This window comes from Berkeleyomyces rouxiae, assembly GCF_048999995.1.
Source record: "Berkeleyomyces rouxiae strain 22BRR77 chromosome Unknown BrBRR77_ptg000008l, whole genome shotgun sequence".
In the NCBI taxonomy this organism is placed as follows: Eukaryota; Fungi; Ascomycota; class Sordariomycetes; order Microascales; family Ceratocystidaceae; genus Berkeleyomyces; species Berkeleyomyces rouxiae.
Window position 1 is genome coordinate 199,862 of NW_027396498.1, and position 19,630 is coordinate 219,491.

The window sequence follows — 19,630 nt, forward strand, 5'->3', positions numbered from 1 at the left end:
GAGGGGGGTTTAGTGGCAGTGGGTTCACTGGCTTCAGTGGGCCTAGGGGTGCTGTAGCGGTGGCTCCAGTGGCTCCAGCGGGCAGCTCCAGCGGATTTAGTGGCTCCAGCAGGCCCAGGCCCCTCAAAGACCTGCGCTGACGGGCCCTCGTATTTCTCTCCTTCTATTTTTGCCATGACATGAGCCTCGCCTCTGGCCAAAGTGGTGAAACACTGACCAAAAAAAAAAGAAAAAAAAAAAAAAAAACACAGCCAGCTTCTCACTCCGTCTTGGGCTGTTATTTATTGTCGCTCGTTCAGGCTCCCGTTTTCACGTGGGAGCTGAGGTTATTCAATCGGACCCGCGTCTTATTTCAGGGTGTGTCTCTTTATTGATACCATCGCCGCCAGAGTCACCACCAGAATCATCATCACCAGAATCACCACCAGAATCATCATCACCAGAATCACTACCCCCCTCCCCCCCATTCTCTGTGAGTAGCCCCCCCCCCCCCTCTCCGCCCTCCCTGGCGCAAGCCTCACGTCCACCGCTGCTGACGACATCTCGCAGCCTCCTCTCCTGACGCCACCGGCCCGGCCTCCCTTACGACGACGCGACCGTGACGTGACCCCGTGTCTCAGCCCTTCCACCATGGCCTCCTCCTCGGGCGCCTTCCAGACCAACGTCCACCGCCAGAAAACCCGCAAGTGGGTTGAGGCCAAGGTTGCCAACTACGACGGCGACGACTGGGGCGACGATGGCGACGAGGACGGTGAAGACGAGGACGCCGGCCCGGGGGCTCCGCCTCCGCCGTTGCCGTTGCCGCGACAGGCCACGATGCCCGCGTTGCCGCGGCTGCAGCACCACCAGCAGCTGCACCAGCAGCGGCAGCAGCAGCAGGAGAAGCAGCAGGAGAAGCCCCCCTCTCCGCCCGCCAAAGCCATGACGGCCCCGCCGGATGCCGCCTCCCGCCTGTCTGCCGCCTCCCCGCACGACCGCCAAACAACAACACAAACACAAACACGCTCACCGCCAGACGACCGCCCGCCACAGCCCCAGAGCCGGCCTTTATATGCTGAGCCCGCCCTGCCCCCTCACCACCGCCAGCCCCGCTCCTCCTCGACAAGCCCGATACCCCACGCCTCCTCCACAAGCCCCATGCCCCACGCCGCCCGGCCGCCCCTGCGCTCCGCGTCGACGAGTCCCGCCGTGCCTCCATCTACCGATCCGCCGCACTCTTCGTCCCGACCGCCCTCGGCCAGCGCTTCTTCTCCGCCCGCCGCTCCTCCGCCCGGGCCTCCGCCCGCCGCCGCCTTGCCCCCGCGCTCCGTTTCCATCAACGCTCCCGTCAAGTCCCACGCCCTGCCCATACACCCCAACACCGCCGCCGCCGCCCAGGACGACCCCCGGTCCGCGCCCGAGCCGTCGCCGCTGCATCTGGCCGCTCCAGTGCCCTCCAAGCCCCTGTCCTCCATGGCCCTGCGAAGCGACCATTCCGGCCCGCTGGCCAGCTTCGAGGTCCACGCAAACCAAGGCCCGGCCCAGCAGCGCGGCAGCTCCACGAGCCCGCGGCTTCCCGACGTGGCGCGCATGTCCATGTTCACGGTCGACTTCAACAAGTCGTACACCAGCGATGCCGCATCAGCTCCGCCCATGCCCGCACTGCCTCCGTTGGCCGTCAACAAGGACGAAAGGCCCGCCCCAGCCGACTTGCCCCGGGACCCAGCAGCCGCGGACCGCAACTCCGACGCCTCCTCGTCCGTGGCTCCGCCGTCGCTTGCCCCGCCCCTCGGCCCGACTGCCGCCAACGCCTCTCCTGCCACTTCAAGCATCCTCACGGCTTCGCCCACTAAGGAAAGCGACCGTCTGCGCGAAGAAATCCTGCAGAGCCTTGGCCCCCCAAAACATAGAAACACTGCCTCGTCTGTGAGCGAGCAATCTTCGCTGCGCCAGAGCACCCGCGACAGCAAGTACCTGTCCAACATCTACGGCGAGTACTGGCCGGCAGCCGGCGAAGACGGCGGCGACTCTGGCACAGTGTCTGCGTCAATCGGACTCGGCATCAACAACGGCCCGCCCGACTCAATTGTCGTGGCGCCCCTGTCCAACAGAAAGTCGCAGCTGCTGGACATGATGATGAGCACAGAAAAGATTAGTGTTGCCCATGAAGCCAGCCACGTGCAGGCAGAGCAGACGCAGCGCGAGTCTGACAGCAATAAAGAAGTTGTCACTGACCAGCCAAACCTGGGTGGCCCGCGGCGCTTTTCGTGGGAGGCGCCCATGCCCGCCGCACAGCCGGCCGAGACTTCGGCGTCGGCGTCTCTGCCGAGAGACTCGAGTGCGCCCATGCCCGTGCCATTGGAAGGCTTTTCTGATGAAAAGGAAACCGACTTTGGCGTATCGAGTGCTCTGTCAGTACCGCCCTTGGCTACCCCTCGCGCATCGTCCGACTCTCTCCCGCAGGTTGTGTCCGACCAGCCTCGATCCGAAGGCGACCCGCGGAGCCTGAAAGAGGCTGTCACCAGCGACACCGGGACCACAGCTGCCGCTGAGACTGCGTCCAGGGACGCTTCGCTGCGGTCCGAGCCCGACGCGCCGTTGCCGGCGATACCAGAGTCTGCATCCCCCACAGAGGCTGTGACCACGCCGCCTACACAAACTGCCTCGGACGCCTTTGACTCGCTGCCGACAACGGCCGCGGCAGCTCTAGACTCGCCGCCGCCGCCGCCGCGTGTCGTCGAGCCGATAGCGCTAAAGGACATGGTCCACATGTCGTCCGTGTCCGACCGCATTGCGAGCATGAACGACGCCCGCAAGTACTACTTCGAGACCACCACGGGGCTGTCGTCGTGGCTGGCCACCATGCAGGCCGACTATCCCGAGTACAAGCTCGAGACGTCGACATTCAGCAAGTCGATTCTGCCCTACATTCCCGCCTCGCGCCCGCCCGGCCCGCAGGCTGACTTGTCCACGGCCACCAGCCCCATGCCGGCCACCACGTCCTTTGGCCACAGCCACAGCCACGCCGACTCGGCCACGCCCGCGGCACTGTCGCAGACGGCCAGCTCATCGTACTCGGCGACGGCAACGGGCGGCGGCGGCGGCGGCTCGGCCTCGGGGGTGCATCGGCCGACGCTTGGGCTCGGCGCCGGCGGCCTGGCGTCGTCGTTCCATCTGCCGACTACTACGAGCGACCTGAAGCACTCGGGTGCCAAGGGCAAGGAGCTCTTGCTGGCGGCTGGCAAGGCCGGCAAGGGCCTGCTGAGCAAGGGAAAGTCCAAGTTCCGTGGAACTGGGGAAAAGGTATTTCCATACTGAGGAGCGACGCTTGCACGTGTGTTTTTTGTGCTTTTTTCTTCTGGCCTGCTTGTTGTTGTTGTCTTTGGTTTTTTGTTTGGCTGTCTCACGGCCCAGTTTGTGCTTCAAAGTCGTGGTGTTTGGCTGTGTATAATCATGTCCATGTGTCTCTTCTTTCATCCTCAGTAATGCTCTCACATTCCATTCCAGAACAACATAATTAATGCAATAACGAACTACCGAATATACTCCTTGCTGACTAACTCGCTAGGACCATGATGGGTCTGTACACAAGGAGCCCGCAGACCCTAGTGCGGGAGCGGGACTAGGAGAGCCAGGGCCAGCCAGACTAGAGCTAGGGCCAGCACCTCGTCCAGGGCCAGCGCCTCGTCCAGACCCAGGCGGGCTCCAGCCAGCAAGACTAGCACAGGGGCCACGTTCACCTCGAGCCCTGCTGTCTGTCTCTTGGCCCGCGTCGCAGGCTCTCTGTCCAGTCCTCCCACTGCCTGCCACCGTGTCGCAGGCCACAGCCTCTCGAAACACGACCACGGCCACCACCCCCTCGCCGGCTCAAAGGGGACTTCAAAGGGCCCGTGCGCGTGGGCGATCGACGTCAGAATCAGGATGTAGTCTAGCTCCGAGGTCCCACTGCCTTGACCAGGGGGACCCCAGACGCAGCGAGGACGAGGAGGACGAGGACCAGGCCCAGGAAAAGGGGCCACGGCCGCCTGGGATGGTGGTCACGACAGTGGCCACCCGTGCTTCAGCCATCACAACACCAACAATAACATCATCACCATCCGCCTCGTCTACAGGAACGACTGGGCGACGACGACGACGACGAAAAAGAAAACGACAATCGCCCCCGGCTGCCGGTCCCCTCACTCTTGTCGGCCCAGGAGCCAGAGCCGCTGCTTCTGCCGTCTCTACTGCCTCTGCCTCTGCCTCGCCGCCCGAGCCTTTGACACGTGCGCCATCTCGTGCCGGCACTCGCCTTCCCGCCGCCGCCGCCGCCATCCCGCACCCGCCCTCGTCCTCTCCCCATGCGCCATCCCCGGCCATGGGTCGAATCGGAGCCAACACGCTGTCTAACCGCGTGCAGCCATCTGCATCGCCGCCGACCCTGCACAGCGTGCCGGCCGGATGGATCGAGGTTTCATCGCAGGTTGATCTGCCCGATATCCGACCCGTGGTGCGCCGGACCACGTCGTCCCGCTCCCGCGCCCGCACAGCCGACGCCGAAGACGCCCGCTTCGACAGGCCGCGCGGCCGCACCGGCGCCTCCCGGACGCGAACCGAGTCGCCGTCGCCCGCGCACATCCTGTCGCCCTGTCTGCCGCCCTCGACCCCCCCGCCCCGCCCAGTATCCCCCCAGGAGTCTCCGGTCCTGGGCGCACAGGCTCCCGCCATCATCCCCCGCCTCAGCAGAACACAGTCGCTAAACACTCCCCAACTGCACCGCTCCATCTCCAAGATCACCGCCAACGGCCGATCAGCCTCAAACCAGCGCTTCCGCGACACCCAACGGCCGCTCGACCCCGCTCTGCAAAAGAAGATTCAGCGCATCCGGATATTCGACGGCGATACCATCTCAGACGCTGGTGACCACCATTTACCGCCCGCACAACGGCCCGGAGCCTCAAAGCCAACGCCAGATCCCGCTGCCCAAGTGCCCAACCTCGACCCGACCCTGCAAAAGAAGATACAGCGTATTCGCATCTTTGACGGCGACACTATTGCTGATAGCGACCATGACGATACTCAACCCACACGTCAATCTGGCGCCTCCAACCCTGCGCCGAATCCACAGGCTTCAAATCCCGACCCGACCCTCCAAAAGAAGATGGACCGCATCCGGATATTCGACGGCGACACCATCACAGACCATGACGTCCAGCCTATACCAGACACCCACAAACCCGCCTCCCCTCCCCTTGCTTCAAATCCTGACCCGACCCTTGAAGAGAAGATACAGCGCATCCGCATATTTGACGGCGATACAATCGCCGATGACGACCTTGTCCGGCAACCATCTACAGCCCTAGCTCCAGCGCCCGTCCTTGCTTCAGACCCACGCCTGGAATCGGCCCCTTCCTCAGATCGAGGCCGCTCAAGGCGGCCAGGCGCGCGCATATCCATCCGCACCGATCTTGCCGCTTCGATGCAACAGTCTGTCTCTACCGCCCCCCCTCCTTTGCTGGACAACTCGGCTCTTCCACACCTAAAGTCCGCCGCCATGCAACACCTCTATCACGGCCAGTGGAATCTTCAAGAGTCCCATCTATCCGAGCCCTTGATATCCCAGGGCCGCAACAGATCCGTTAGCCCCGGCCCCCGCACCGACCGCCGTGTTTCGAGCCCCGTAAAGCAACAACCACCCATAGGGCCTGCCGTGATCCAACTCGGGAGTAGCGACACGGCCTCCTCGGATTCCGACGACGGCCACGACTACGACAAAGAGCTCGAAGCTAACTTTGCTACCAATAGTCGCGTGCCTGCAACCAGAGCACCAGTCTCTCCCGCCCCGCCGTATTTTGCTGATGGCGCTGGCCCGTCTTTGCAAAACCAGCATCGCCGCTCGATTTCTCGCATGGCACCGCCTCCGCTCGACACTCGCGTCAACATCAACGACTGGGATGCCAACGAAGCTAGTCCTGCCGGCCCGAGCCGCCCCTCGCCCTCCGCAGCGCCCAAGAGTCGCCGGTCCTCTCTGTTCCGTGGCCTAGGCATAAAGCTGCCTGGTCGAGACCACGACCACGACCACGGGGTCTCACCCAAAGGCTCTTCCGAAGAGCTGCGCCAAGCCCGCCGAAAGTCTAACTCCTTTTTCAAGCTGCGCAACTCCAGTCCCGCCGGCCTGACGCCGTCACCAAGCGCCCAGTCCTTCCCGCGCTCGGCTCTCTCGGCTGGCTCCAGCAACGCGCCCTTGTCGGCCACTCTGGGACGCGGCAACCTTGGCCGTCCGTTGTCGGCACACTCGCCGCTGAGTGCAGGCCACTCTGCGCCTCAATCGGCAAGCTCTCCGCTAGGAACCGATATGATGAGTTCAGATAGTATTCCGTCGTCGGCCAACAAGTCGCGCTTCTCTGGCATCGCCAACATCTTCCGCCAGTCGTTCTCTGGCCCTTCATCTGGCTCTGGCGCCAAAACGACCGTGTCTCATGGTAATCTCCGAGAGGCGTCTCGGTTGCAGGCCTCGGGTAATAAATCGGCCTTTGCGCCTGGCCATTCGTACCGGCGGAGTAATACCGGGCCCTTGCCCCGGCCGGCGTCTCAAGTCTTGTCGCCTTCAGACTGGGACACTGATGAATGGAATGGTCCCAAGTCTGCCGGCTTGGTTTCCCACTTTGGACAGCCTCACTCGGATCTTCAACCAGCAAACTCGCGATTACCCTCACGGCCAGACGATTCCCAGCTCCTCGGCGGCGTTGCTCTGCAGCACCAACGTCGCAACTCTCCATACCGCATGGCTCACGGCGACTGGTCTGAGCTCCTCAACAACCCGTCCAAGTCGTCGCTGCCCAGCAATCCGCCAGCCAGTGTCACCCGCAGCCACAACACACTGCACGCCTCGTCCAGCCTGACTGGAACTGCCGCGCGCCGCGCGGGCATCATTGAGCGCGAGCCGCGGTTCTTGCGAGCGCACAAATCGGCAAACAGTCTGGCTTCTGCCGCGTCGGCTGGCAATAGGTCGCCGCAGCTGATGCTTCAGGATCTCGCGCCCCAGCAGGGCCGTGCTGTCAGCAGCGGGTCTGACCGTCTGGGAAACGCGCAGCATGGTGTTGAGGGGAGTCCTCGATCGGTTCTCGGCCACACGGTCCCAATGCGCTCGTCGCCGCTTGTCGAGCCTCCTGCTTTGCCGGTGCTTACCAGCTCGCATCATACCGAGTCTCCGTCTACCGTGACGACGCCACACGCTGGCACCTGGGCGGGGCCGTCGATCCCCAGGTCTTATCCCCAACTGCCGTCTGGATATCAAGCTGCGGGCTTCCCGCCCTCGGGCACCATGGCCTCTCAGTCCAGTCAGCATTTTTCTCAGATACTACAACAGGAGCCACAGCAACAAGGGACACTTTCCAAATGGATAGGCACTACAAAGTCTTCGCAAATGCCGTCATCCAAGGGCCAAGCTGTGCAGCAAACACCGCCACAGCAGCAGCAGCAGCAGCAGCAACAACAGCAACATACAAAGGGCATTGCGAAGAGTTTCTTTGGCGTCTTCAAGAAAATGGCTTTCAAAAGCAGCGACTCGCCACCGTCGCAGCCGCAGCCTGATCAAAATACTTATAATACAGCCTTCCAACAACCCGCGTTTCCCCCGACCCAACAGCTCTATAACCCCGCACACTCCGAAACGCGCAGTCTGCCATCGCACATGAGCACTGCCACCCAGAGCTCGATTTCATCCCACTACACAAGCTACCAGTCGGTATCTCACGCTCACCCCACTTCTTATACCCAACCATACAGTCGCCCACTGCACGAAGGCTCGAGCCATCAACCAGTCTACGCCCAGCCACCCACTGTCCCCGGATACGCACCCGCGCACGCCAGCCAACCGCCCTTCGACCCGCCAGTCCTCCCCGGCGTCTCGCACCCGGTCTCCGCCGAGACGCCACCGCACCTGCACCACACCATGCCGCCCTACGCATCCCCGTCTGTAGCCTCCACGAGCGGAAGCTACTACGCCGAGCAACCCCGGGGCAGCGGCACATTCGACGAGCCACACCACCGGTTTGCCGGCACGCCGACGTCCCACACGCCCGTGGCTGGCACGCCGTCGAGCCTGTCGCGCGGCGACGCGCCGCGCTCCGTCGGCGTCAATTCGCCTCATTACCACACGCTCTACGCGAAAAATAGCCGCGCCACCCTCGACGAGGCGCAGTCTCATGCTGGCGCCGCGCGCTTCCAGCGCCAGGGCGCTGGCGGGTACGCACAGGATAAAGACGACGAGCCGACCATGTCGGCGACGGCGTACCCCGGCCAGGAATGGAATCCGTATGCGATGGCGTCGTTTGAGGATTCTGATTGAGGGCGGGTGTGGGTGCGCTAGCAAGGTTTTTGTTTTTGTTCTTCTTTTAGCGATGCCAGTATTTTTCTTTTGGATTTAGTAGAGGACATGTATAGAGTCAAGTTTATAGATTATCGGAGTGGTTTCGGTGAACTGATTTCTGTAATATGGTAATGTATGTTAGGAATGAGTTTGGAGAATAATCTCACAATAGGAAATATATTAAAGATGGAATGTGTAGAACAAACGTATATCAAGATAGGTATCTCTCAAAACGCAAACTTCAACTTGAGTTCTAAAGGAAATCAAGTTTCGTTAAGTCACTGTAAGGGGCCAAGTCGTAAAAGGACGTAGAAGGGCAGAAACAGATATTGTCATGAATAGCCATCCTGACACTGCTCATGCTAAGGGTTATGCATGAGACCTACCCCACTCTTCTTTTCCACAACGCCGAAGGTCGGCGACCTATGAAGATGCGCTTATGGCACAGGTTGGTCTGTGTAGATCGTGAGTTGATCAACGGATATGAGGTTGTCGTGGGATGTGCTGAGCACGGGTGCTCTGATAGACGTTGTTCTGCTGCTGCGGAGTTTTCTTGTTGCAATTGCCATTGCGTGCTTAGGTGGGGGTTGTTATCTGGTTCGATTGTTACGAACCTGTTACGTCTTGTTTACACGAGACTTATCTTTTGTTCATAGTTAGATGTTGATTGTTTCTAGCTTGGGAAGACAGAGTTTTGTCAGGAGCGCCGACAACATAAATATCGTCGTCTCCTGCCCTGAGTTGATCAGGTTTACTCTTGTTCTCCAAGCTTAACAATCACATGCACTTGCTTACCTTCTTCTTCTTCTTTATACCATTCTGTTCTTGCTTTCTTTGCAGTTCAACCTTTCTTCTTCTTTGAAGTGTGTGATTGTTCCTCCTCCTTCCTCTTTGTGCCGCTCTATTCTCAGAATAGCCATCTAAGTTGTGTGTTGCCTCTTCATCTCAACCGACCATACGTCTTAGCACTCTGTCTAACTGACGTCTTCCTCCACAGGCCCGACTGTCCACCTCAGGAACCTATCATTGTCCCGAGTCGTTGGCTGTACCCGGAACCCTAATCCTTTCTTCGGGCCCTATCCGTAATATTTTGTTAAGCTTCATTTGAAGACCCGACGCTATTACAACTTTGGCTCTCTTTGGCACTTTTTTCTCTCCTCATTTATTTTTCCCTCTCTATTACGTTTCAACTCGCAATGGCCCTCACTCGCGAAATGATCGAGCATCTCAATACGTTCCTCCTGTCGATTCCTGACCGAACTCCTGAGAACTGGCATCTCGGTGCCCTTCCTAGGGAGTTCAGTGCTGAGATCAAAATGGCTATTGTGGCGGCTTACATGTCTGGTCTGCGCACCGACGATGGTGCCCCGCCCATCCCCGTTGGCTCTGTTCCTGATGCGGCTCAGGTTTACTGGGCTGCGTTCCAGGCTGGCGCTGAAGCCCGCTTCAACTCCCTTGAGTCTCTTCCCCGAGTCAAACGGGAAGAGGATGCCGATCCGTTGAAAGAGGCCGACAAGCATCTTGATGTCGTGCCCTATGATGGCAATCAGCAAGGCTTCCAGGCGTTCCAGAGGCAACTTGCGGTCAAATTTGCTGCTGCACCCAAGCACCACCGCACGGAGCAGCGCAAGCTGATGACTGCCTTCTCCTACCTTAGAGATGGCGCTCTGGATTGGGCCATGCCTCGGATGGACCCGGCCACTGGACACATGAACTTTGAAACGTACGACGATTTTATGAAATCGTTAGCTGAGGCTTTCGATGACCCTGACTGGCGCATGACTGCGACCCAGCAGATCTTCGACTTAAAGCAGACAGGTACTTGTACTGCCTATCACTCTGCTTTTACAACGCTGTTGAAGAAACTCGGTTGGGCCGACGCTGATTTCACCATTGCACTATTTCAGCGAGGCCTCAAGCCCCACATACAGGACGCTCTGGCTTGGAACACCTATCCTGCCCCTAAGGGAACGCTTGATCAGTTCGCTAATTTCTGCAACACGCTGGACAATACGATCAACAACCGAACCCGGGGAAACAACGGGAAAATCCAACCGCCTCCTGGTGTGGTCCCCTTTCAGCAAGATTCTCGTTCGAGAAATGCTGGCGCCCAAAAAGCTGTCCCCAACACCAAGCCAGCTAAGGGTACCTCTGCAGGTCCCGATGCCAACGGTCTACCCTTCCGTAAGACTGCTGACGGCAAAATGGCAAAGGGTGTTTGTTGGAAGTGTGGCGCAAAGGACCACATGCTAAAGGCTTGCCCCAAAAACAACCTTGCTCTTCGCGCAGCTACTGTCCCTTCTCCCTCCACTTCTACCCGGGCTCCCTCGACGGCCCCTGCGCCTGATGCGTCAAAAAACTAGAAGGGCTACCGACCCATTCCCCTCTGGTCCTGGCTAGCCCTGACGCTGCTGATGAGGGTCTCTTGAGAATCAGCACTTGTTCTCTTGATAATGCTATCGATTATGGTAACTCTCCCCCTCTGGTTATTCCTGTGACAGTGAATAATTCCATTGAGGCCTACGCTATGGTGGATTCGGGATCAACAACTTGTTTTGTGGATTCTGAATTTATAGCAAGGCATCAGATTCCTACTGTTCTCAAGGCCAGAGCCGAGTCGCTCCATGTTGTTGATGGTAGTGAAACTGCTGCGGGTAAAGTGACCCACCAAGTTCCTTTGTCCCTCTCTTTTCCTAATTATTCAGAAACTTTGGTTTTTCAAATCACGAAGCTTGGGGGCTACCACATCATCCTGGGGAAATGCTGGCTCGACGCCCATAACCCGGAAATTTCTTGGCCTTCCAATACGCTCAAGATATCGGTTACTTCTACCGCCGATGGCAATGCTGTGGCAGCTTCTGATTCTTCTTCTTCTTCTTCTTCTGTTTCGACTGCTTCTACTGATTCTGGCGCTTCGTTTGATTTTTCTTATACAAAAAACGACAAAAATATTGCTTCTACCGCTGGCAGTCAGATTGAGGGATCTGCTCCTGCTTCAGCCACTTCACCCCTTCCTTCTTTTATTGCACAATCGTCAGCTGTGTCTTGTTCCTGTGTGACGGTGTCGTCTCAGGCTTTGCATCGCTTTGCCAAAGCTGAGAAACTACAGATTTATCGTGTCACCGCTCAGGAAGTCCTGGATTATCTCAATCAGGAGGACCTAACTCCGGAACAAGAGCATGCACGGCTCCTTGAACGCATCCCGAAGAAATACCATGACCTACTTCCTCTGTTCTCTCGAGAAGGTGCTGATCAACTACCACCTCACCGGGACATTGATCATGCGATTAACTTCGTTCCCGATGCGAAATACCCCAAGGCCCCGCTGTACGATATGACTCCACTCGAGTTGCAGGCTGTCAAAAAATATCTAGATGGCATGCTTGCTAAAGGCTTTATTTCCTCTTCCTCTTCGCCGCTGGCTTCCCCGATTCTTTTTGCTAGGAAGCCAGGCAGTTTACGATTCTGTGTTGATTTCCGAGCCGTCAATGATATCACCATCAAAGACGTAACTCCTCTGCCTCGGATCAATGAATCACTGCGCACGGCGGCTACGGGAAACATTTTTACAAAGCTGGATCTGAGAGCTGCGTACCACTTGATTCGCATCAAGAAAGGTGATGAATACAAGACAGCTTTCAGAACTCGATATGGCATTTTTGAGTACAATGTGATGCCGTTTGGGCTCACCAATGCTCCTGCCACGTGTCAGAAATATGTCAGCGAGGTCTTGTCGGAGTATTTGGACATATTCTGTGTCTGTTACTTGGATGATATCCTGGTGTTCTCTCTGAACCAAGAGGAACATGATGTTCATGTGCGCAAAGTCCTGCTAAAATTAGCGCAGGCCAGTCTGTTTGTCAAGGGTGAAAAATGCGAATTCGACAAGACTGAAACTACCTTTGTTGGCTTTGTTATTTCAGCCGATGCTCTGAAGATGGACCCCGCTAAAGTTGCGGCTGTCCGTGAGTGGGAGGCTCCCCGAACTGTTAAGGGAGTCCAGTCCTTTTTGGGTTTTGCCAATTTCTATAGGAGGTTCATCCGTGACTTCTCTAGAATCTGCACACCTCTCTTCGAGTTGACTAAAAAGACGCAATCTTTTGTCTGGTCCTCTGAATGTGAGGCAGCATTTCACACCCTGAAGGACCTTTTCTGCTCTGAACCTATCCTCAAGCACTTTGATTACCTGTTGGACACTGTTATTGAAACAGACGCGTCTGACCGTGTAATATCTGCCGTCATGTCTCAATACCACCCGACTGACAAGGGGCTTCTACTACACCCCGTGGCCTATTTCTCTCAAAAAATGAATCCTGCCCAGTGTAACTACGGCGTAGGTGACAAGGAGTTGTTAGCCATTGTGGAGTCTCTAAAGTCGTGGCGATTCATGGTTGAAAGTCTGGAAAAACCTGTTCTGGTATTGACGGACCATCGGAATTTAGCCGTTCTTAAGCAAATTCCGGCCATGAACAGACGGCAAGCGAGGTGGGCTATGGAACTGAGCGAGTACCGTTATGTCATCACTTATAGGCCTGGCTCCTTGAATTCTAGAGCTGATGCCCTGACCAGACGCTACGAAGACCTCGTTTCTTCTTCTTCTGAGGAGGATAAAGAGCTGTGTGCTCCTATTATTCCCCCTGAAAATTTTATTGGTACCATGTCTTTGGTAGACGAGGTAAAAATCGCGCTATCCACGGACAAGTGGGCTCTTGATGTTATTTCTGCTCTTCGAGGCCAGTCGACCAAACCTCCAGATGTGGACCTCAGTGTCTGCAGGCTTGACAATGACGGTCTTTTGTTTGTCAACGACCTTCTATATTTGCCGAACGAGGATCTACGAGTTCGTGCATTGAAGAATTGTCATGATATTATGCCTAGCGGACACCCTGGACAAAAGAACACTTTTGAACTTCTTGTTCGGGAATACTGGTGGCCCGGGATGCGTCGTGATGTCATCCGGTACATCCGAAATTGTGAGGTCTGCCAACGGATCAAGTCCGCGCGACATAGTCCCTACGGTCTACTGAAACCTCTGACCATTCCGCAAGCTCGGTGGACATCTGTGTCCCTTGATTTTATCACCGGCTTGCCGGTCTCCAATTCTTTTGACATGATTCTCGTTGTCATCGATAGGCTTAGCAAAATGGCTCACTTTATACCTTGCGATTCCTCGCTGGATGCTGCAGGTTTTGCTAAGCTCTATTTGTCAGCAGTGTATAGGCTCCACGGTCTGCCATTGGACATTGTGTCCGACAGGGGTAGTCTGTTTACGTCGGCTTTTTCCAAGGCTTTAGCCAAACTGTTGGGCATAAAGCAAAATCTGAGTACTGCGTTCCACCCTCAGACCGATGGTCAGACTGAGCGTGTGAACTCTATTTTGGAGCAATACCTGCGGGGTTACACCAACTATAGACAGGACAATTGGGCTGATCTTTTGCCCTTGGCGGAGTTCTCTTACAATGACTCCGAGTCCAGTTCTACTATGCTGACGCCCTTCTTTGCGAACCACGGGTTTCACCCCAGAAGTGGGCGTGAGTCGCTCCCAGTCTCTGTGGAAAAAGGCCCGTTGCGGAACTTTGTTAAAGAGCTTGACAACATTTGTCAGTTTTTAAAGACTGAAATTACGTGGAGCCGTGAGCGGATGACCGAGTACGCGAATCGACACAAATCTTCCGCCCCTCTCCTTCGAGAAGGGGACTTAGTGTGGCTTTTGAGTAGAAATATTCGAACTACTCGTCCTTCAAAGAAGTTGGACTTCAAGAAGCTTGGCCCATTTAAGATTCTACGGAAGGTGTCTTCGCATGCCTACGAGTTGGCACTCCCTGCCACTATGAAGGTTCATCCCGTCTTCCACGTTTGTCTGCTGGAACCATGTGCGTCGGATCCTCTTCCTGGCCAGAAAAACCCTCCTCCTCCTCCCGTCATAGTAGATGGCGAGGAAGAATTTGTGGTCAAGGAAATTATAGGCGTGTCTTCGCGTGGCCCTCTGCAATATCAAGTAGTTTGGGAGGGCTATGAACATGATGGACCCTCCTGGGAACCTCTGGACCATTTAGCCAATGCACCTGAGAAGGTTGCAGAATTCTACAAGAGGATGCCTAACGCCAGACGATCTTAGTACTGCTGTGGAAATCAGTCATAAAAAGGGGGGCTACTGTCATGAATAGCCATCCTGACACTGCTCATGCTAAGGGTTATGCATGAGACCTACCCCACTCTTCTTTTCCACAACGCCGAAGGTCGGCGACCTATGAAGATGCGCTTATGGCACAGGTTGGTCTGTGTAGATCGTGAGTTGATCAACGGATATGAGGTTGTCGTGGGATGTGCTGAGCACGGGTGCTCTGATAGACGTTGTTCTGCTGCTGCGGAGTTTTCTTGTTGCAATTGCCATTGCGTGCTTAGGTGGGGGTTGTTATCTGGTTCGATTGTTACGAACCTGTTACGTCTTGTTTACACGAGACTTATCTTTTGTTCATAGTTAGATGTTGATTGTTTCTAGCTTGGGAAGACAGAGTTTTGTCAGGAGCGCCGACAACATAAATATCGTCGTCTCCTGCCCTGAGTTGATCAGGTTTACTCTTGTTCTCCAAGCTTAACAATCACATGCACTTGCTTACCTTCTTCTTCTTCTTTATACCATTCTGTTCTTGCTTTCTTTGCAGTTCAACCTTTCTTCTTCTTTGAAGTGTGTGATTGTTCCTCCTCCTTCCTCTTTGTGCCGCTCTATTCTCAGAATAGCCATCTAAGTTGTGTGTTGCCTCTTCATCTCAACCGACCATACGTCTTAGCACTCTGTCTAACTGACGTCTTCCTCCACAGGCCCGACTGTCCACCTCAGGAACCTATCATTGTCCCGAGTCGTTGGCTGTACCCGGAACCCTAATCCTTTCTTCGGGCCCTATCCGTAATAGATATATTGCGATGGAGAGAAGAAGAAAGAACTAACTAAAACTAGGAGAGAGCAGCAGCTCTTTATACTGCCTGGGTAGAACAACTGAGGCCTACCTGATTGACCCAAACGTGGTGAGTCATCGGGCGTTCGGATCAAGGCCGGTTGGGCCACTTGTATTCGGACCGTCAGTAGTCGGGCCTTTGCGGACTCGGACCACCGACACTCGAACCACCGTTGCTCAAGCCACACCGGCTTCAACTCGGGCAATCAGGCAAAGCCTTGACCCGGGTCTCCCAGACCCTAACATCAGCCTCCTTCTCTTTCTTCCCATCCTCCCATGGCCGTGTAATGTAAGGCTTTACGGTCTAAAGGAGAACGCTTTTAGAACAGCAGAAATAAATTAAGAAACAGATAAAGAGAAAAGACTAATGTACAAGAAAACGGGCGGAAACAACACTATCTATATACGCGCGGTAGAGGTATGACGCGTACCCTTGACAACGACGGTGTGCACACGGGTTTGGCAGGCGGTGAGTAACGGCGGTGTGCAAGGCGGTGTGGACGGCGGTGTAAACGGCGGTGAGGGCGGAGCCTGAGCCTACCTCGATCCATAGATCGTTACAATCGCCTCCTCCTCCCTCTCCTCCGGGGGACTACTGGCAACTTCCAGGGGCACTCGTGGGTCTGCTCGTATTTCTCAAGGGCTGCTGTGTCTCGGACGTGTGACAAGGGTTCCCACGTTGGCTCTGCCCATCCAGTCCACTGGACGAGTACTTGGTGACGGTTGTTGGCGGTCTTGTGTTGCAGGATCTCATCCACCAAGTGTTCACCGGCGACTAGGTCTTCAGAGGCTTCTTCGGGTGCGATCGCCGGTGGTTCATGGTGTAACAGGACTTGGGAGGGCAGAGGGTCATCACGGGCACGGCGGACAAGGCTGACATGGAAGACAGGGTGAATACCGGTGGGCGTGTCGAGTTTTACGGCGTGTGTGCCAACGATTTGGATAACTCGGTACGGCAAGGCAAGCCAGTCGAGTGTCTTCGAGGGGCGGATGGTGCGCACGTTGCGCAGACGCAGGTAGACTCGGTCGCCGACTTTGAAAGCTTCCGCTGCCTGGCGTCCCCGGTTGGCATGTCGTTCCTGTGTTTCGAGGGCGAATGCCATGGAGGCCTGGGCGAACGCGGTTGCGTCGCGGTGCTTGGCGAGCCAGTTGTGGCCGGCAGTGGCGGGGGAAACGGTGGAGCCTGGTTCGTGGTCGGTAGTCATGTCAAGGGGGTCAATGTTTTTTTTTTTTTTTTTATTCATTACTCGCATGGAACCTGATAGGGTTATGGCGAGGTGCAGTAAATCTACACATAGCAAGGTACAATAAAACAACATCCAAACTCCAGCAAAAATCAACGACAAAGGAAATACGTCGTGGTCGACACAGTAATTTGTCCAAAGACACAAGCACCAACTCCTCCTCACTCCTCAACTTCCTCCACTCTCCTCCCACCACTACTTTCTCTTCTCCCCACACCTTCTACCCAGGCCTTCGTGCAAAAACCCGTCTTGCGAACAAACTTCAGCAGCACCTCGGTTCCGTTATTCGTATTGAAGAGCGTCGGGAGATCTAGCGACTTAGGACTCAATGCCATGGCCATCTCTTGACGCTCTGCAGAAAATGCGGCGCAGTGCAGCAGCACATGCTCAACGCTCTCGCTTTCATGTTCTTGACAACGGCGGCACCGGTCCGAGTCCGTCTTCTTGATGAGCAGCAGGTAGGGCAACAAGTTGCCTTTACCCACCTTCATCTGGAAGTACGCCGAGGTTAGCCATCTTGGTCCGGAAACCTTGGGCGCCTTAGCACGGAGAACTGGATCACCACCGATGGTACGCAGGTAGTGCGAGCCGTGGGAGGGACCAGCGGCGGTGTCTCGCTCAAAAGCCCAGAGAGTCTCCCACTTGTCCATGGTAAACCTCCTAACCCTAGCGAAGACACTGCCCAGTGAGCTGAACTTGCGTTCATCATCACTCTCGAGAGCCTGGCGTGCAACCGCGTCTGCAATCTCGTTTCCCGCTATGCCCATGTGCCCGGGACACCACATCACCGTGACTGGCGACGTGAATGTACCGAGGACGCGGCGGGCCTGCCACGCGAAGTGGCCGTGCTTGCGGAGCCGCGCAATGGCAGCTTGGCTGTCGACAAACACATAGCAGGGGCGAGCTTGCTTTGTTATTTTTTCTGTTTTGGCGAGGAGCGTGAGTGCCTCCACGATGGCGGCGCTCTCGCAGTCTGCAACCTCCACATCTTGCAGTCGATGACTGACTTTCGTTTTCATTTCACCGGTTTTGGTATCGACCACGCACGCTGCAAGCGAGCACCTGGAGCCTTCTTTGGAGCCGTCCGTATACACGGTGACGGCATCGTTCGGAAGTCTTGACAAGAACTGGGCATGCCTGACGGCAGCGTCCTCCTTGGGTCCAGGGTCGACGACGATGGAGATGCGGTCGGTCAGTGGCGGCTGCCAGGGACTATCCCACTCCTGTCGGCGACGTTCTCGTCTCCACATGCCTGCCACCAATGGCTTCAACTCGCGCATGATGCAGCCGAGTCGAGTCTTGACACTCATGTTATGCCCCAGGAGAGGCAGGTCTGAGTCATCGGGGGCAAGCTCGTCCTTGTCGGGTTGGGACGCAACACGGACGGGATGGTTGCGTTGGAGGCGGAGAGTGCGAGCGGCGTAGGCCATGCGTGCTTTGGCGAATCGAATAGAGGGGGGCGGGAGGCCGGCCTCGACTTCGACGGCGCGTGTTGGTGAACCGCGGAATGTACCTAGGATACGGGCGGCAGCTTGGCTTTGCAGTTTCTGGTATACCCTTTGCAGACTGAGCTGGGGTTTTGACGGGTCATACCAGAGAATTGATCCGTAATCAGCGACGGTACCCACACAGGAGATGTAGAGCTGACGGAGTGCCGCGATGGACAGTCCACGCGTGTTCGAAGCGAGCCGAAGCAAGCCGCGGAACGCGATCTCAGCCTTTTGGGTCCGTGCCTGGACGTGCTGTTTAAACGAAAGTCTGTTGTCGAAATGGAAACCTAGCCACTTGACCATCTTTTGGGGACGCACAGTGACATCACCTACTCGGACAGTTTGGGAGGCCCATTTTGCAGCATCGGTGTAGTGGATCAGCTCAGTTTTGCTCTCTTCAAACTCAATGCCGTAGTCGCGAGCCTTGGCCCGCAGCTCCGTCACGAGTTCTTCGAGAAGCGCCGCCGAACGCCTCGGGCTTTTGGACGCCACGGTTACGCTGAAGTCGTCTATATACGACAGCTGAAGTTGTGGTGTGTCGCCGGCCACCCGAGCCACTATATGCCGAGCATACAACAGGAAGAGTAGAGGACTGATGGGGGAACCTTGGGGGATGCCGATGTTAACCGGGGTCATCGGAAACGGCTGACCCTCGATGTGTAGGCCGACAGTACGGTCCTGGAGGAACGAAGCAACCCATTTTCGGAACACCAGGGGAAGACCGAGCTCACGTAAGCTGCGCATCAAGCAGGGCTTTGACACGTGGTCGAAAGCGCCCTTGACGTCAAGGAAGAGAGTGCTTGGAACGAGCTTCATCTCCTTGACCTTCTGCAGGTGGCTGACGTATACGAGAGCGGCGTCCATGGCTGAACGCTGTTTGCGGCCTCCGAGTTGAGTGTCGTCTAGAAGCGAGCTGTCATGGCAATTGGCGAGGTACCCTAAGCGGGTCGCAAAGACTTTCTCGAGCACTTTGCCTAGACAGTTGAGCAGTGAGATGATGCGGTAGGACTTTACGACTGAATAATCAGCCTTTCCGTCTTTCGCGAGCACAATCCCAGTAGCTTGCTTCCAGAGTGTGGGGTGTATTCCGAGGCGAGACAGGGCTTTGTAGACGGAGAGAAAGGGCGCGGGATGGGCCTCAAAGGCGATCTGGATGATCTTGGCGTTCATGCCGTCGGGCCCGGGGGCCTTCTTGGCGTTGGCGGACATGATTGCCTCCTTGATCTCGTGGTCTGTAAGGTCAGGCCAGGGGTGTTACGGGTCGTGGACCCGATGTTGGATCATCTTTGGGCTGATCCATGTTGACCCACTTTTTGTGTGATTTGAAGTTGGGTCCACTTTCGGGTTAGGGTTTGTGGACCCACTTTTAGTCGACCAGGGTGCGACCCACTTTTTGTGTCACAAGGGTCGGGACCCACTTTTATGTGCACGGATGTTGCTCCACTTTTATTGTACAGGGGTCATAGGGCTGGTTGCCCTGGTGGGGCGCACACAACTGGATTGTCGAACGCCTATAAAGCAGAGCCAGTTCCCCCATCTTTAGTTTAGATTTTCTTCTTCCTTTTCTTTCTTTTCTTCCCTATGTTAAAGATAATAAACAGCATTTGGTCA

General features: G+C 56.3%; 6 protein-coding genes across 6 annotated transcripts; 4 read left to right on the forward strand and 2 right to left on the reverse strand.

Moving 5' to 3' along the window:
* Positions 1 to 630: 630 nt before the first annotated feature.
* BROUX77_006188 (uncharacterized protein) lies at positions 631 to 3,297 on the forward strand (the record flags this gene model as incomplete). Its single annotated transcript, XM_073751145.1, has 1 exon — positions 631 to 3,297. One exon carries the CDS (start codon positions 631 to 633, stop codon positions 3,295 to 3,297), a length of 2,667 nt encoding a protein of 888 aa, XP_073603257.1.
* A 1,039-nt stretch (positions 3,298 to 4,336) lies between these two features.
* On the forward strand, positions 4,337 to 8,308 carry BROUX77_006189 (uncharacterized protein; the record flags this gene model as incomplete). Its single annotated transcript, XM_073751146.1, has 1 exon — positions 4,337 to 8,308. The coding sequence occupies one exon, from the start codon at positions 4,337 to 4,339 to the stop codon at positions 8,306 to 8,308; it is 3,972 nt and encodes a 1,323-aa protein (XP_073603258.1).
* A 1,217-nt stretch (positions 8,309 to 9,525) lies between these two features.
* BROUX77_006190 (uncharacterized protein) lies at positions 9,526 to 10,692 on the forward strand (the record flags this gene model as incomplete). Its single annotated transcript, XM_073751147.1, has 1 exon — positions 9,526 to 10,692. The coding sequence occupies one exon, from the start codon at positions 9,526 to 9,528 to the stop codon at positions 10,690 to 10,692; it is 1,167 nt and encodes a 388-aa protein (XP_073603259.1).
* A 164-nt stretch (positions 10,693 to 10,856) lies between these two features.
* Positions 10,857 to 14,447, forward strand: BROUX77_006191 (uncharacterized protein; the record flags this gene model as incomplete). The annotated part of the gene is made up of 1 exon (XM_073751148.1): positions 10,857 to 14,447. The coding sequence occupies one exon, from the start codon at positions 10,857 to 10,859 to the stop codon at positions 14,445 to 14,447; it is 3,591 nt and encodes a 1,196-aa protein (XP_073603260.1).
* A 1,395-nt stretch (positions 14,448 to 15,842) lies between these two features.
* BROUX77_006192 (uncharacterized protein) lies at positions 15,843 to 16,490 on the reverse strand (the record flags this gene model as incomplete). The annotated part of the gene is made up of 1 exon (XM_073751149.1): positions 15,843 to 16,490. One exon carries the CDS (start codon positions 16,488 to 16,490, stop codon positions 15,843 to 15,845), a length of 648 nt encoding a protein of 215 aa, XP_073603261.1.
* A 200-nt stretch (positions 16,491 to 16,690) lies between these two features.
* On the reverse strand, positions 16,691 to 19,228 carry BROUX77_006193 (uncharacterized protein; the record flags this gene model as incomplete). The annotated part of the gene is made up of 1 exon (XM_073751150.1): positions 16,691 to 19,228. One exon carries the CDS (start codon positions 19,226 to 19,228, stop codon positions 16,691 to 16,693), a length of 2,538 nt encoding a protein of 845 aa, XP_073603262.1.
* Positions 19,229 to 19,630: the final 402 nt, after the last annotated feature.